The 18,463-nt window shown below is 34.7% G+C and overlaps 1 protein-coding gene across 1 annotated transcript; it reads left to right on the forward strand.

Annotated features, from left to right (window-relative positions):
• Positions 1-1,814: 1,814 nt before the first annotated feature.
• On the forward strand, positions 1,815-13,828 carry LOC143535979 (DExH-box ATP-dependent RNA helicase DExH11-like). Its single transcript, XM_077030079.1, has 23 exons — positions 1,815-1,960; positions 2,736-2,984; positions 3,942-4,199; positions 4,494-4,559; positions 4,830-4,905; positions 5,399-5,607; positions 5,677-5,784; positions 5,879-5,980; positions 6,053-6,253; positions 6,670-6,780; positions 6,865-6,932; positions 7,006-7,363; positions 7,440-7,595; positions 7,867-7,977; positions 8,056-8,109; positions 8,195-8,452; positions 9,977-10,086; positions 10,171-10,324; positions 10,887-11,334; positions 11,949-12,163; positions 12,251-12,489; positions 12,571-12,697; positions 13,548-13,828. The coding sequence occupies exons 1-23, from the start codon at positions 1,826-1,828 to the stop codon at positions 13,758-13,760; spliced, it is 4,026 nt and encodes a 1,341-aa protein (XP_076886194.1). The 5' UTR covers positions 1,815-1,825; the 3' UTR covers positions 13,761-13,828.
• The last annotated feature ends 4,635 nt before the right edge of the window (positions 13,829-18,463 follow it).

Consider the following 18,463-nt stretch of genomic DNA (forward strand, 5'->3'; position numbering starts at 1 on the left):
ACTAACTTGTGATGTTGACATGAGTCATGACTTAAGCAAGCTCCTAGAAGGATGATGGCTGGCAATCAAGCTCTCGAGATATTTCAAGAACACATCTCAAAGTCGGTTTTATATTTGTAAAAGTTTCAACGATTTACTAGTGTTTTCTTATCTACATTCACCAGACTATAACATTTTAAATGTATAACTGAAAAGAAAATATGAAAATATTGTATGATTTATATTGACAGCAAATAAATGATAAAACTAAGCTTATAGTGCTTATAAGCAAGAGAAAAAATAAATTAGAAATTATTTTCCGCAATCAAATTGGTGGAATCATCCAGAGTTTAGAAGTGAAGCTTGATTTATCCCTTCGTCAGAAAGCGGTGTTTAAGTGCCTTCGGGCTCAGGATTTCTTAAGTGTTATTCCTATTGAAGGACTGGGTCAACATATCTCGCCTTTGGAGTATCGGACCATCCTCAAATATCGGCTAATGATTCCTATGTTCCCGGCTGATGAGCCATGCCCAGTTTGCCGCAAGGCTTGTTTGGATTCTTTTGGTGAGCATGCAGTTCATTGCAAAAAGTTACCTGGGTTTAAATACAAACATGATTTGATAAGGGATTTTCTATGCGATGTTATTAAACGGGTCGGAACTTCAGCTAAAAAGGAGCGCCCCGTAAACTTTCTTACAGATCCTCTTGAAGGAAGTTCTACTTTACGACCGGCCGATATTCTTGTTTTTTGGTGGGTAGGGGGAAACACGCTTGTTGGACCTTACAGGAGTGTCTCCTCTTGTTGGACTTAGGAACATTGGGTTTGTAGCAGGTCAGACAACATTGAATGCGACATAGGGCAATGTTGTTAAATACGAGAAAACTTGTTTAGAGAATCGACACGTGTTTATCCCTTTTGCCTTTGACACATTTGGTTTCTTAGCTCAAGATGCCGTGGACCTTCTAAACAAAGTTCAAAAAATCATGCATATTAATTTATCGACCCATAAGAACCAAAACTTTGTTTTTAGTAGGATTAGGTTTGCTATCCAAAAGGGGGTGCGGCACGCCGACACATCTTGTTGTTCGATTACCTGCCACTTTATTCAGGGCGGGCTCCGATAATTGAAAAAAAATTTTGGGCCGAAGGCGAAAAATATTTTGGGCCTTAAGTAAAAATAGTATTTTGTTGGGTTTAAACAATTTAATTTTTAAATTGGCTTCCTTGATTATGATTTGGGTTGTGTAAAAAACTAATGTATAAAAATAGGTTTAAATATGTTTCAAATCACAACATTTAGTTAGAAGTCATACCCCTTTACCATTAGGTCAAGTTAGTTGTTATGTAATTGAGTTTAAACATTAAGTATACATATAGTTTTTTTCATAAAAATACGTATAAATGTTAAAAAAAAATTCGGGCCTAACGGATAGTCGGGCCTATGACCGTCAACCACCTTGTCATAGGCCATGGCCAGCCCTGACTTCATTGTAAATCGTTTGTACTCAATTACAATTACAATTACAATATGACCCGATTGAGATGAATCAAATTAAATTAACAAGGCTTTTAAAAAACTTGGTGTTATTTATGGAAGGAAACATGAAATGGTTTTAGCAGAATTACATCCGAAGCAGAGTGACCTAAATATAAACATTATACTTTCCCATTTGCAGCTTCATTCCTTTATAGCCCATCTTACACACAAAAAAAAAAAAAAAATTACTCAGTTCGACCAAACAAACAAACAAGCAGACCAACAAACCCTTCGTCTTTAACAACAACGGTTTAAGCCTGCCAGCCCGCTCTAATTACGAAAACCACTCATCAATTTCACAGCAGCAGATGGATCGAATTGACACCGTCAGTGAATTGCCGTTCCGTGTCGGATTCACCGGTCACACCGGTCATCTTCGAATCGAACCATTACCTTCTGTTCAACAATCCTCACCTGTTAACTCGCTACCGGACTTCATTCTCGTCAGTCGTTTCTATCAATCTCCTTCCGCTTTATGTTTTCTTAAAATTTAGTTTAATTTGACCTAAAATTGGACCTGAATTTTGGAACAAGCATAAATTTATGACCTAATGTTGTAATGTTGCTCAGTGCTCACTATAAGTGGCTTTTGATTGTATGAGCTTTAAGTTTTGAGTTTAATTGTATTGTTAGTTTCTTAGGCTATGATTGCTGAAGTCACTAGGCGCCTATGCGGTTAATGCGGTAAAAAAAGTGAATATCGGTTAAGGACTAATATTTGAGATACCGGTTATCGGATATCGATAATTTTAATTTTATGCAAAATTTATGTATATACATGTATAAAAACGTAAACATGTATAATATTAATAGTAATTCCAAAACTCAGAAGTGTCAATATTTGACAAATTGTCTAATCGTAAGGCGTAAGCCATGAAATGTTCCTCCGAGTCCACATCAACCAAGGAATCCAAAATATCGGTTAAATATCTGTCAACATTGCCGATAATATTGGTACTGTTATTATGACCAATATTTTGCTTGGGGACCGATATCCCGCCGATATTAACTGCATAGCTAGGTGCTGCAGGTGTTGCGAGTACTCAGCCTAGTCGGGGAGTACCTGAGAATTACTCAACGGGTACTTGGCCTAGGTGGGAAGTACTTTGGGATTACTCGTCAAGTACTTGGCGCGATTTTTGCAATCGTTATAATCTTATGGTGTTTGTTTTGAATTTGTAAAGTTTGGCTTGTAATGCTGTGCGTATATGTTTGTAGCCTCCTGCATTTGCTAAGGAGACACCGGAATCGATCACGAAGTTTGTTGAAGAAAAGTATCTTCTTCCTAGATTGGATGAAGATGAATTTTGTGCAGAAAAAAGTGGAAGGCAATGGGAGTTTGACTGGTTTGACCAAGCAAAATTTGACTTAGAGCCGACAATGCCACGCACGATTGTGGTGCCTGCGTGGGAGTTACCTTTTAGACGTTCGTCGGACGTTAAGAAATGGGAACCTGCATCCGTGCAGGTAACTAATGTTGTTGTTACCATTATTGTTTCTAGGGTTTGTGATTCTGGTTATGGTTATGCGTATCTAGTATTTTAAGAAATGTTAAGATTACTTATCTACTCCGCTTTTACATTTTCGTGGTTTGTAATACTACTGTTAAGAGGAGATCTTACTTCAGGTATTGGATACGATAACTTTTTAAGAAAGATATCAACGAAAATTATTAACATTTTTGTTCTTATAGACTTATAGTTAATAAAAGATAAACTGCCATTTTTTAAATTTGAATGGTTTGGAAGTATTTAAGAGTGTTCGTTTTGTCATTTTAACCATTAGTTCCTTATATATTAGGACGTTGCCTAACACTAAAGTATGTGACTATATGATTTTTTGTACTCCAATATGTGATTATATGATTATTACAACTTCAAACAACATGATCATATCCAAACACAATCCCCTGCTACATGTTTCATCACACCTTATTATTTGTTTGTGATTACTCAGCATCACATAATTAGTTTCTTAATGAATATGCGAACTCATAAAAAGTTATTGCATACATGAAATGAAATCTTATTGTAGTGTAAAATAAAAAGCTTATAATTGTATTTCATCATCTGGTAACTGTTTGCTATGTTAGTGCGTACATTGGATATCTTGAGTATGCCACACACTGCATGCAATATGAAAAGCCATTATTGTTTTAGATATTCACATCAATGTCTATATATTTTACTATGCATACATTATTTGGTTGAACAATGTTTAAGCATTATGCATGTCCCCAATTGTTGAATGGCCTACTCAAAATATAGAAATTTGCAAATTTTTCATTGACTTAATAAATAATTTTTCATAGCAAAGAGAATCCTAAATTTCTATATTTGAAATGTTTCTTTCTTTGAAGTGAGATAATGGGACCTTTTGGGGCTTTGGTTTTTCATTGAGTTGATTTATTATGTTGACTTTTAGGTTGATGTGTCTGAACTAATGGTAGAAGCAGATAATTCAATTGGTGTGCGGATTAGCGGACCTCCAAAGGATTTTGTGAAGGGAGGCATTAACAACCGCCCGTTTCATCCTGGTGGTTTGGATGATTCTCAATCCGCAGGAAGGACGTTTCCTGATGGTGCTTCAAATGGCGAATGGGTACAAGAACTCCTTGTTGGTGGTCCCGCTCAAGTCGTCCCTCCTACCTTTAAACAAGGAATGAAGCTCGGAGACCTCAAGGTTTTATACTTTATAATATTAAAGGCGGTCTATTTATTTTAACAAATCAAAGTGTTTCTTTAATGTATAGAACCTTTTATATCATTTTATTAAGGTAAATTAAACATTATTGAAATCATATACTTTTTATAATTATTATTAGCATTAGTTATCTATCGACAAAAGGCTAAACCAATTTGACCTGATTCATATTAAAATTACCCATATTGACTTGAATGAGTTTTGACCCGTTATGCAATCTGCTCATTTTGCCACAAAAAAGTTAATTTCTTGATTTTATTTAAACTTTTGAAGGGTCATTCGTGTTCCTGGACCATTTGTGAAGATCAAAGCTTGCCTAACTCCAAGGCAACACCCGAGGTAATGCTTGTCATGATTCTTGTTTTCACGTGGTGGAATGATGTTACTTTTAGTAGCGTACAATTACTTTGTTATAGAATTAAAAGCGATTAAGACATATAACTAAACAAAGAACTACAATAATGGAGCCTTTGAAACTGTTACGAAAAAATGTTTTGTATTTTAATTTTGATGCATGGCTTAAGTCTCTTAAAATCGAATTTTAGATTTCCTTTTTGGGGCGGATGGAGTGATATTATATTTCAAGTTAATATTTTGTTACATCTGCAGAGTACTTTATCTGTTCAGTTTGATGATTTATTTAAAAGAGCTTGGGAAGATGATGTTACAGAAGTACCTATCGATGGTATGCCTGATTCAACTTACTCTTTACTTTTAGACTTTCAGTAATCAGAATAGATATTTTTTTGTTTATTTCTGATGAAAATGATAAATACGAACATTGTTTTTGAGGATATAAAGATAAATAAAGGCTGTGATTTTGACCAAATCACTTATCTATGGTTCAGGTCGTGTTTTATCTCTAATGGGTCGAGGGGGTTCAATAAAAACATAGTTAAAATGGAAAAAAGGTCAAACAAGTTGAAAACCGCCCAAATTGTATGTTTAACCTCCTAAATCATTTTACTTAGAAAAAGCTTATTATTAGATGTAGTTCTGTTACTCTTTACTAACAATAGCTGTTCTAAGTTCTGACTCGTTATCCAACTCACATCACCTGCATGTTTTTCCACCTCTTAAAATTTGCTATTTTTATCTTAGAAAACAGGCAATATATGTATGCAAAACTAAAACAGTGCTCCAAGTTTGGTAGGTTAATAACATTATTGCTTGTGCAGGAGATACATCCGATCTACAAATTAATGTAATCGAGGCGGGTTCCCCAAGGCCCATTATATCTACAGAAGCTGAAAACAAGCCAGAAGTTTCAAATGACTCTGAATCATCTGTTATAGATCAGATTCTGTCAACAACTGGATCTGGAGGATTGACTAAAGATTTGGATGAGTCGGGTGGCAGTGGTCAAGAAAAGTCAAAGGAGGCAAAAGTATAATCAAACGCTATTAAAAAAATATTTTCTGTGTTGATGTTTTCGCTTAATGGATTGGTTTTGTAGGTCTGGGCTGTTACCGGAGGTAGTGATGGAATTGCAGATCATTTTGATGAACTAGTTCCTGACATGGCATTAGATTTCCCTTTTGAACTAGATGCATTCCAAAAAGAGGTATAAATAGTTCAGTTTTACATTTTCATTCATTTTTTATTTATTTAGTTACCATTTTAAAACAAAAAGGTATCTTTTTGGGGTATGATCACAGGCTATATATTATCTTGAGAAAGGGGAATCAGTGTTTGTGGCAGCTCATACATCAGCAGGAAAGACAGTTGTTGCAGAGTATGCATTTGCACTAGTATCTAAAGTATGGCATCTCTCTGTATTCAGTGCCTCAAGAGTAGTTTTGTAATTTTAATGGATGGTTGTGTTAATGCAGCATTGCACACGAGCTGTTTATACTGCTCCCATAAAAACAATCAGCAACCAAAAGTATAGGGACTTCTCAGGAAAATTTGATGTTGGGCTTCTCACGGGGGATGTTAGCTTGAGGCCCGAGGCTTCATGCCTCATCATGACAACTGAGATTTTAAGGTCAATGCTTTATAGAGGCGCTGACATCATACGTGATATTGAATGGGTAAACTCATTTTTATTATCTTGTAGCTTATTTCTTAAGCAGCTTTAATGGGTTTTTGTTCAAAATTGGTAATTTTATTTAACATGCCAGAATGGGAGACTAGTTGACCAACCATCACTTTCAATCCATGTTGACTAACCATCACTTTCAACCCATTTTTTGGACTTCATAAATAACTAATGTAATTAACATGACTAACAAAAGTATGCTGTTAAAATAATAATCATTTAATATAGAAGGTTGTAAGAATTTGGATACACTCGAGACACTTTCGAACGGTTTGACCTGCTTTAGTTTTAGCTAGGTTTTCAATAGTGGCCTATTTTTAGGTAAAATGGTCACTTGTTTCATTGTTGGTTTCTTACCGTCTTTTAAAATTAGCTGTGCGCTAATTTGTATTAATTCATGGTGAGTAGGTTATATTTGATGAAGTACATTATGTTAATGATGTTGAAAGAGGTGTTGTTTGGGAAGAGGTTATCATAATGCTCCCAAGGCATATCAATTTCGTTCTCCTCTCCGCCACGGTAAATCTTTTTACATTTCACACGCTAAGAATTTCTGTACATAATTCTGAATATATATTTAAAATTCTGTTATTGTATTTGCAGGTACCTAATACAGTTGAATTTGCTGATTGGATTGGTAGGACAAAACAAAAGCAAATCCGTGTAACTGGGTAAGTTTCCCTATTTGAAATGATTTTAACGATAATTACTCTATCAGATAATTATTTATTTAATTTTTGACAGGACGACAAAAAGGCCTGTCCCATTAGAGCACTGTCTTTTTTATTCTGGAGAAGTGTACAAAATCTGTGAACAGGAGAAATTTTTATCACAGGGATTAAGAGCTGCTAAAGATGCCCATAAGAGAAAAACTATGACCACAGGTGTCGGTGGTTCAGGACCACTTGCGCCACCTCACACTCAAAAACCCAACACTGGTTTCGCGAGGGGCAAACCGAACTCAAACAAACAAACCGGGCCCCAAAACTTTGTTGGTACAGGTCGGGCCCACCAAGGAAATAACAATTGGGGCTCGAGAGTTTCTGAAAAATCCGTGTGGTTGTCTCTAATTAATAAGTTGTCAAAGACGTCCCTTTTACCTGTATGTAACGATATACTTTTATTTCTGTTAATTTAACAAGTGGTTTTGAATTACAAGATCTTGCTTGTGTTTGTAGGTGGTGATATTTTGTTTCTCAAAGAATCGTTGTGACAAATCAGCTGATAATCTGCGTGAAACTGACCTAACAAGTCGATCTGAAAAAAGCGAGATTCGTGTTTTCTGCGACAAGGCATTTGCTCGGTTAAAGGGATCTGATAGGAACCTTCCGCAGGTGATATTTTTGAGTCAATGCAGTTAGGGTTGACCAGAACTGAAGAACTGAATTCAATAGTTCCTCAACAGTTCATTCTTTTTTTTTCCGAAACTGGAACAAACCTGTTTATTTTGTTTTTTAAACTTTAAAAGCACTGTTTTGGCTTCATATTTTTCAAATTAAACAAGATTGGTACCAAACTGTTTGAGCTGGTTTTATTATTTTTTGAATTTTATGTACCTGACATTTTGTAGAATAATGGTTTTGTTTTGTTGATGTACAATAATAGATTGTGAGAGTCCAAGGTCTTCTTCACAGAGGGATTGGTGTACATCATGCTGGTTTACTCCCAATAGTCAAAGAAGTAGTTGAAATGCTTTTCTGTCGTGGTGTTATTAAGGCAAGTTACTTTCATTGTTTTTCCTTTTATAATTGCTGATATTATGCATTTTTTCAATGTCTGTTCTTAATTCTGTAGATTTTATTTTCAACCGAGACATTTGCAATGGGAGTTAACGCACCAGCTAGAACAGTGAGTCACGATAGCAAAATTAGTATTTGTTTTTTCTTTTAGTTATTAGTTAATTGAGCATTAAAAGCTTTATTATTGGCGGCAGGTTGTATTTGATAGTGTAAGGAAATTTGATGGAAAAGAATTTAGACAGTTGTTAGCAGGAGAATACACACAAATGGCGGGGCGTGCTGGTAGGAGAGGACTTGATAAGATTGGGAGTGTTCTTGTGATGTGTCGGGATGAGATTCCAGATGAATCTGATTTGAAGAGTCTTATAACTGGAAGTGCAACCAGGCTTGAATCTCAGTTTCGTTTAACCTATATCATGATTATGCATCTACTTCGTGTTGAAGAATTAAAGGTACACACATATGATCACTTAGTTAACCGACAAATATTCCTGGTTTCATTATATGGTTAGTTAAATAGATACAATCCTTTATTATAGGTGGTGTTTGAATGCGTGTTTTGAAAGTGATTGTGTGTTTTTGAGTAATCAGAAGACTGTGTTTGGATGTACATATGCTATTTGAGTGTTTTACAAACATTTAAGGGATAATATTAGAAAAGTTAAAATACAAAGGGAGACAACAATGAGAAATGTGAGAAGGATTTGTGGCCACAAAAAAAAACCCTAAAAAAAAAATTCAAAAAAATAATTAAAAAATCATAACTCAAAATATAAATTAAAAACTAAAATGTTTCCCCTCTCATTCCCTCTCCAAAAAAGAAAATGATGAAAAGACACAATGACGAAAATTAACAAAAGACACAGTTATAAATAAAAAAAGACACAATAGATCGCAAAATATAGCACAATGCCGAACAAAATATAACACAATATCAAGGAAAAAAAGACACAATCAAGGACAAAAATAAACAAAAAACACAATGATCTTTTTTCCTTAAAATTGTTTTTTTTTGTTTTGATTTTTTTAGAACGAGGAAGACGGTGGAAACATTTTTGTGTTTTTACTTTTTTTGTTTTTTTTTATTAAATTTTGAGTTATGATTTTTTTTTGAATTTTTTTTGGGTTCTTTTTGTGGCTACAAATCCTTCTTATCCTTCTTATTTTTGTCCCTCTTTGTAGAATAACCTGACCCTAATATTACCCTCTTTAAAACTTGGTTAAAAATCATATTTACTCAACAAGAAGTCATAATATCAAGTATACCCATTTTTAAATATGCATTTGAACCCATTTCCTAAAACTTGCATTAGGGTATGAGAGCTTGGACTCTTAAGGAGAAATAGAAGGGAATAACGGTAATATCATAATTGCATTTAATGAAACCAGTAAATATAAAATTGCAAATATTTTGAATGAATATTTGATATTAGATTTTAGTTGGGTAAATATGGTATTATGCAAGTGTTTTAGGGGTATAAATGTTTGTAAAACACTTAGCATTTTGGAGCCGAGGGTCTCACTGGAAGCCACCTCTCTATCCCTTGGGATAGAGGTATGGTTGCCTACATCTCACCCTCCCTCCCCAGACCCTGCCAATAACTATGCTATGAGTGGGATTTTACTGGGTATGGTGGTGGTTGTAGAATGACCAGAAAGGGCATTTATGTGACAGAGAGGTTTTGTGAATAGGTTAATTTGACCCTAAGTCCTAGGTTATTTGAAACTTATTGTGCTCTATATCAGAAGCAAGCAGCACTTTTGCAAGCTTAAAAAAATGATTATTGTGAATTTAAGTCGCAATAAACAGATAACCAAAATGCATCGGTTTAATTTAAGCAATCAATTCTGAGTTTAGTTCAAAATGCAATATTTAATTTGGGAAGGCATATCATGTATTAAAAACATAGTACACGTTTTATGTTTTTCAGTTTTTCTCTTAAAGTTCATTATCTAATATTGAGGAAAATCTTTAGGTGGAGGACATGCTGAAAAGAAGTTTTGCTGAATTTCATGCTCAGAAAAAACTACCAGAGCAACAGCAATTGCTGATGCGAAAGCTTGCTCAGCCTATCAAATCTATTGAGTAATACATTTTGGATTCCTCATCTTCATATTTTTGTCACAAGTTTTTATGAATAAGTAAATAAATTGTTTTATTTATGGGTAGGTGCATAAAAGGTGATCAGGGAATAGAGGAATACTACGAGTGGTACTTGGAGGCTGAGATGTATAGCAACCAAATTACCGAGGCAGTTTTGCAGTCTTCAGTTTCTCAGTCTTTTCTTATGCCAGGAAGACTTGTCATTGTCAAATCCCAATCTGTGAGTTCATCGTTATCTTACTTCATAAATACCATTTTTTAGTTATGTTTAGAGAAGGCAGTTTCAGGTCATTTATGTGAAAATGGGTCAGTTTGGGTTAAATGACCTGCTTTTAGTAAATATCTATTTTAGGGAATGTCCTTTCCTTGTTTGGTTAATAATTATGCATGGGAAAGAGAGGAAAAAAAGTCAAATTACCTTTATACCCCTGATCTCATCTTAGTCATTAGTCTATTTCTTTTGTACACAAAATTCAAGATCTATCTTAGCCGTGGATTAAAAGATGAGGTGTTTTTATCTAAGGCCAAAATTTGGTTTTTTAGTTTTTACATGGGGGATGAGTTTTTATTTGATCGCAATCTTAAAATTACCGAATCTACGGGTCAATCTATTTTAAATTTCAGTCAAAGTGGCTATAAACTCGAACTTATTAATTGCATAATTCAAACGCATTACATCATAATTTCAGTTTTTCTTTTTTGTAATCTTAATTCAATTGAAAAATGATAAAAGGAAGAAATGGTGGGTCTTTATGCTTACAAATACATTGTTGTAATTGCAGGGCCAGGACCACTTACTCGGGGTGATCTTAAAAGCACCCTCTTCGGTTAACAAACAGTATATTGTTCTGGTGCTTACACCATCTTTACCATCAACATTACAAAGCAGTGATGACCAACAAAAGAAATCAAATGCTGGTCTTCAAATATTAATGCCAAAATCGAAACGTGGTATGGATGATGATTATTACTCTTCTTCCACTGCTCGAAAGGGATCTGGTGTTGTTAAAATTAAACTGCCCCATCGTGGCACTGCTGCTGGTGCTAATTATGAAGTCAGAGAAACCGACACTAAAGAATTCTTGTCCATTTGCAATGCCAAAATCAAGATCGATCAAGTTGGGCTTCTAGAAGATGACAGCACAGCAGCTTATTCTAAAACCGTTCTTAGTTTGTTAAATCAAAAGGTTGATGGAAATAAGTACCCTCCAGCCCTTGATCCAGTTAAAGGTAATGGGTTTGTTTAAATTTAACGGAACAAACTATCGAACACGAACAATTAAACAAATGGGGTTTTCTTGTTCGTGTTCATTCGTTAAGAAAATGAAAATGCTTGTTCACGTTCATTCATTAACAGTTTAAATGAATGGTTTATGAATGAATGTGCAGAACAATGTGTCTAAAAAGTTATTAAAGCTAGACTAAGTTATAGTGGGCCTTAAAAGTTATTAAAACTAGACCAACTTGTAATGGGCCTAAACAGTTTTATTAAAACTAGACTAAGTTGTAATGGGCCTAAAAAATTCAAATGAATATATTAACAAACGTAAACTATTGAATATAAATAAACACAAATAAACAAATGTAAATGAGTTTAAATGAAGGAATAAAAATGAGCTTTTACGAAGATAAACGAATGAGACATGTGTTCATGTTCATTCGTTTAAATAAATGATTGAAAACTTTTGTTCATGCTCGTTTGTTTATTAAATAAACAAACATAAACGAACTTCTGGCTGAAAGGTTCACTAACAGCTCATTGACGTTTGGTTCGTTTACAGGCCTAAGTTTATTTAATGTTGCTTTAACTTACTAGTTTTTCGGTATTCGAATTCGTACACCAGATTTGAAGCTGAAAGATGTGAGTTTAGTGGAAGCATACTACAAATGGAACAGTTTATTACAAAAAATGTCACAAAGCAAGTGCCATAATTGCATTAAGTTGGAAGAACACATCAAAGTAGCTAGGGAGATAAAAAAGTATAAAGATGAAATTAACACACTCAAATATCAGATGTCGGATGAAGCCCTTCAACAGATGCCTGATTTTCAGGGTCGTGTATGTAACAACACCCTCGTTTTCTTTTCTTTTGTTTTTTTTTATTACCCGTTGTTTAGTTATATCATTTATGTTTTTGGAATTTAGATTGATGTGTTGAAGGAGCTCGGGTGTATAGATAGTGATCTTGTGGTTGAGATTAAAGGGAGAGTTGCTTGTGAGATGAATTCAGGTGAAGAGTTGATATGTACAGAATGCTTATTTGATAATCAGTTTGATGATTTGGAACCAGAAGAAGCCGTGGCTTTGATGTCGGCTTTTGTGTTTCAGCAGAGGAATGCTTCTGAGCCTTCACTTACTCCCAGACTTGCAAAAGCCAGAGACTGGTCAATTTTATATTTTTATTTGTTTTTCTTAAACATATTTGTATTTTTGTCATTACCTAATGTATTTATTTTTGTGAGTAGGTTGTACAACACTGCCATCAAACTTGGGCAGCTTCAAGCAAATTTCAAAATACAAATCGAGCCCGAGGAATATGCTCGAGAGAATCTCAAGTTTGGACTTGTTGAGGTTGTTTATGAGTGGGCAAAGGTCTCTCTCTCTCTCTATCTCTTACGCACACACAAAAACAAAGTGTTTTAACATTAACCATGCTTCTTAATTGTTCAACTCAGGGTTGTTCGTGAAACCGAAAAAACCAACCTGTAACTGGAAAACCGAAATTTGGTTTTTATGTCTTTGTAAAAACCAAAAGTTGGTTTGGTTTCGGTTTTGCATTTAATTAAAACCAAAATTGAACTGAACAAGTTTATGTGTTCTCATTTTTTTTATTTTGAATAATAAAGAATATATAAGATTAATAATCAGTGCAACCCAAATTTTTTTACCCCAAATGTATGATAATCAATTAATCATTAGTTAACAAAAAATTTTAGTCTCAAAGTTTTAGGCCCAAATTCATTTTTTTGGGCCGATTTGTTTTCTGCCTAAAAAATTCAGGCCCAATTGCTCAAATGATAAAACTGAAACCGAACGGTTTTAAAAATCTCAAAAACCGAGTTTGTGGTTTTAGGTTCACTTTGAACCCAAAACCAACCCTACCTCCATTAATTTTTCTCAGTATTTTCAAAAATTTACAGCTAGGTAACCTAAATAGAACAATTGTGAAACTTGGTTACTATTTAGCAATTTTGATTTTCAATTGTAATGGGAAGGAACATGTAATTGTGAAGAAAAAGTCGCAAACCAATAATCAAGTTTCACAATTGTCCTATTTTGTTCACTCGGTTTAAGCAAAATGAAACAATATTAAAACTTGGCTATTACTTATTAGTTTTTGTAGAAGGAAAAACTTTGCATATGTTAAAACAATATTGAAACTTGATTACTAAAACTTAGAAGTATTTAGCATATATTGAGATGAATGTTTTGGGTTATGCAGGGAACTCCATTTGCCGATATATGTGAACTCACGGATGTCCCTGAAGGGCTTATTGTAAGGACAATCGTACGATTGGATGAAACGTGTCGTGAGTTCAGAAACGCTGCAGCTATCATGGGCAACTCGGCGTTGTACAAGAAAATGGAAGTTGCTTCAAATGCAATCAAACGTGATATTGTTTTTGCAGCTAGCTTGTACATTACTGGCTTGTAATAGCAAAATGTGTTTTTATGATTGTACATTAGGTCAAAGAAGTCTTTTCTCAGCCTTTGATATTTAGCTAGTGGTTGATGTATTAGAACTGGAAACGGACATTTTTCTACCAACTTCAGTAAAATCTTTGTAACTTGATTTTACGGTTTATGACACATTGTCTTTTATCTGTTTTGTTAATCGGGAAAGCTGATTTAAACAATCAGATTTATTATATTGTAAAATCAAAGTAGGATTATGGGGTGTTTAGTTCACACTTTTGACTTAAAATATGTTGAATCAAGTGGATTGTGAAAAGAATTAGATTTATGTTCTCAGGTTTCACGAGTAGCTTGAATTAGGATGGATTCCAAAATATGTGTACTGTTGAGAAAGCAAACACCCTATTTATTCTTATTTAATACGACCTCAAATTTTATTGGTCCAGGTGGTACAAGTGTAATGAATAATAATTTAATAAGGTTTTAACTTCTGCGGAATAAGAAATTAAATTGTTAACAAGTAGAAGACGAAAATTTTTTTTTGCCATACGCCGAGTATAAGCGGACCATGCACATGAAGAACGCATTGTAAATTACATTACAACAAAATATTACACATCTTATAAGTAAACTACATTACATTTTCATACATGATTTTATATTTTAAATATTACGAATCATATTATATTTTAAAATACTACGAATTATACCAATCACTCTACCTCTTCATGCCAATTGACAATCTCACATGCCTTAACATAGGCCACCATTGCTTAGTGCAAGTCACACCAACGCCATTTCTTGTTAACTAAATAAGTAATTCACCATAACTTGTTTAGGATATATGAGTTACCATGTATCAATGGGATAACCTCATACAACAAAGAGGAATTTAGCCACTCGTGGACAATTCATCTTTATTGTCCTATGTGAGTTACCATGCCGCGATGGGTAAAACACATACGAAGACGAGGATTCCATGACCAAGTTGAATTGTGATACTATAAACAAAAGAGGTGATATTTTAATTCTGAGACCACCAATTCCTAACATTTAAATTTACCACAAAACAACCACCGGGGATATAAAATAAGGAGGCTTGATTGGGGATATATTATGTTGTCATTAAGGACCAACTTTATGGAAAGTTTATCGTAACTGTTGACTGGGTAGGAAACTCACTGAAATCAATCCCTCATTAACTGATAGATTAGCAATGAATCATAGACGAAATGTGAGCTCACACCGACAAGTGTTTGAAAAGAATTTGCGGGAGTCTTAACGAAAATCTAATAAAAAATTACCTATGAGTTATACGACAATAATGCTTTCTCGACAAACATGCAAATTTTTGAAATACCGATAATTTTAAAAACATTTCAGGGTTTTCTTTCAGATTATCAGATGGAAATTCGTTGGTAATTTCCGAAGGATTCTTCTCTCAGTAAACGCTCGTCAGTGATACTCATTTGTTTAGTAGCACACTTTTATAATGCTTATATTTTTTTCACAAATTTAAAAGTGATATTAACATTATTCTTACTTCATGTTATTACTACAAGTACAAAACAAGGCTTTTACCGACGTATACATCCAACGGAAACTCTTAGATGAACGAGTATCTGTCAGTGATACTCTTTTAGAATTACATGATTTGAGTAATGATTCTATTGACACATACTATCACCTATGAAGTTTCAACAATTTAGTCGACGTTGGAGCCAAGGCGATGTTACATACGGATGAGCTCAGGATGGTATCGATACCGATCTGTACCGACCCCGAAATTTCCAATTCCAAAATTTAGAAATATTTGGTACTGGTACCGTACCGTACCGGTATTTCGTGCAAAATTTAGGAAATACCGGTGCCATATCGATACCGAAAACTCACAACTTTGTACCGATTCTGTACCGACGATACCAAATCGGTACCGTTACCGGTACCAATCGGTACCCGTACTGAAAACGCTCATCCCTAATGTTACAAGTCACTAACGGACCTTATTATGCCGTTTTCTCGACAACTTACCAATGACAGGTGGTGTTTGTTTTTTGTCTGAAGATCTTACTGGCCTCTTATGTTTGCGCCACACCACGCCCAGACCTTTAGGCCCGCAGACTGTTTGTTTTTTTGAAGACATTTCATTAAAAAAACGTTTTCGCGCCCTCTTATCCTAGAAGACATGGATTTCATCTTTTCAAGTCTTCTGCATCTTCTACCTCATTCAAAACCCTAGCCCCCCCCCCCCCCCCTCATTCTACCATCTCCTCCCTACCATCTACTCCACATCCGGCGCCGCACCACCGCGACCTCCACTGCCGACGCCGCACCACCGGCGACCTCCACCGCCGACCGCCATGCTCCTCCAGCAACCCCATCCGACCGCAGCTGCCTTTCTCCCAACATCACCGCCGACCGCCACTGGCTTTCTCCCGACATCAGCGCCGCCGCACGCTGCTCCGCCACCCCAAGCCGTAGCTGCCACCTCCACCACCGTCTACCATCTACCTTGGCATGTTTATTTTTTCAAGATTTGATAGTCTATTCACCATTATTGTAATTGTTCTATTATTATTAGTTTGTTGTTGAATAAAGTTTGTAGAAGATTTAGATTTATGAATGTGTTGTTTGATTTTTTTGTTAAATTGTACAATTATTACTAGTTTGTTGTTGAATAAAATTTGTAGAATGTTTATGAATGTGTTGTTTGATTTTTGTTTTATAAAATCGATTTATTTAATTTTCTGTTTATTATAGCAGTGTGCAGACGTTAATAAACAAATAGTCTTCTTGTTGCCGACTGCAGAGATTTGGTCCACCTCTGCTGCAGATATGGTCCGCAGACTTCAGACATTTTATCTCAAAAAAACAAACAGCACCTAGTGTAAGCGTTTGGTTGTGACTGATTTGCAATAGAAAATCTATCAACACTTTTTCTTTATATTTGAAAAATAGTATTACACGTTTAGATATTATTATTTATGTTTACATGATAAGTTATATAAAATAAAATAGTTACAACATTTTAAAATAATTAACTTGAATGCAGAAAAAGAAAATATAGTATTTATCAAAATACTTAAAATCCAATACACACATTATTACACATGCGAAAATTATCAACAATCTTTAACAAACCAACAAGTCAAAGAATGACATACACTTCAAAGATGGCAAAGTTGGGATGCTTTATTCAAATTTATTAAACGAACGAACAAAACATATACCGATTTTATGGAGTTCCGGTTAGTGATATTTTTCATGCTAGATCGCAGCTAGTTATGTTTTGCTATGCTATGGTCTGCTGTGCTGGTTACTTCTATTTTAAATCGAAAGTGTGTTAACTTACCATATAATACAACATAGTTTTTTTCTTTTTTTCCAAGTGTGTTACTTTTACAATAAAACAGGACAAACAATACACTACCACACGTTAAATGCTCAATCTTTAGTGTGTTGATTAACTTAAATACAGCATACAATATATTGAAACAATTACAAAGCATAAGCAAATAAAAACAGCAAAGAACTACAAAAGTACAAAACAAATGATCACTCAAAAGCTTATGAATCAACCATGAATGGCAATTAGCAAAGCAAACAGAACTCGATTATGATGATACACAATACTTCAAATATTGAAACCTTGCAACCCCAACCAAATGACACGGAATTGATGATGAAAGATTGTAACTCCAATACATTTGTTTCTTGGTCGCCTATATAATAACATATTACCATGATAAAGCATACCGGCAAATCCTAAAACATACACGATGAAATGGCGCTAATCCACAACATATTAACACATACTACCGAAATTCTTTGAACACAACTGAAATCAGATAAAAACCATCCAAACTCGTTAAATTTATGGAAACCATGTGAGAAAAAAAATAGGATAAAACGATTACGAGGCTCAGATCTGTAAAGAATCAAGCAAAAAGGATAACTCCACCATGGCTGCATACTTATTACTAGTTGCCCCGCCAAGACGTGGATAATCTCATCTTTGCTCGATTTCACTCAGACGCATTAAAACTCATCATCATAGCCTCTTTCAAAACAGATAACATGTTGCTGTTCAATAATCTTGAGCTTAACCCATGACATTATATTCCAATAGCATTATGGTCCCAGGATCGAAACCATTGAACTCAAAAAATCAGCACGTAGTTCCAAAGGCTACTAAAAAAATAATAGTAACTTGAAATTTGTTTTCATAAATGCTTGTTTTGGGAATTTTCCCTAACAATAATAATAATAACAACACAATTAGGTGTTAATCTGAGAAAATCATCGGCTGATGTTTGACTCACATAAAGTCAAAATCGGTTAGCCTCATTTCGTCTGAGTGAGAAGGTTAGGCTCAGATCTGCAAATATGAAACCAGAGAAAGCGGATCGGACACCGTCATAGCTGCAAGTGTTGCCACGCCAAGGTACGGGCCGAGTTTCACACAGTGTCCCGGTATATATAACTTATGCTCGGAAAATTAATTATTAGCAGAACTAGATCATCATCATCATCATCATCGCCTAAAGAGAGAGAGAGAGAGTGAGAGTGTGTGTTAATAAATAATAAGAGCATTCTCAGCCGATCCTGACCTAACAATAACATCCACGAAATGTTTTCCGAGCATATCATATTTCTCCCCAATTCACCAAATTGCCGGTGGTGGTTTATTTAGGGCTGTTTTGGCCTAGCTTTTTTTTTTTT

Source organism: Bidens hawaiensis, unplaced genomic scaffold (assembly GCF_021521415.1).
Source record: "Bidens hawaiensis isolate Kalapana, Puna unplaced genomic scaffold, B.hawaiensis_p1.1 tig00010730_1, whole genome shotgun sequence".
NCBI classification, from domain to species: domain Eukaryota; kingdom Viridiplantae; phylum Streptophyta; class Magnoliopsida; order Asterales; family Asteraceae; genus Bidens; species Bidens hawaiensis.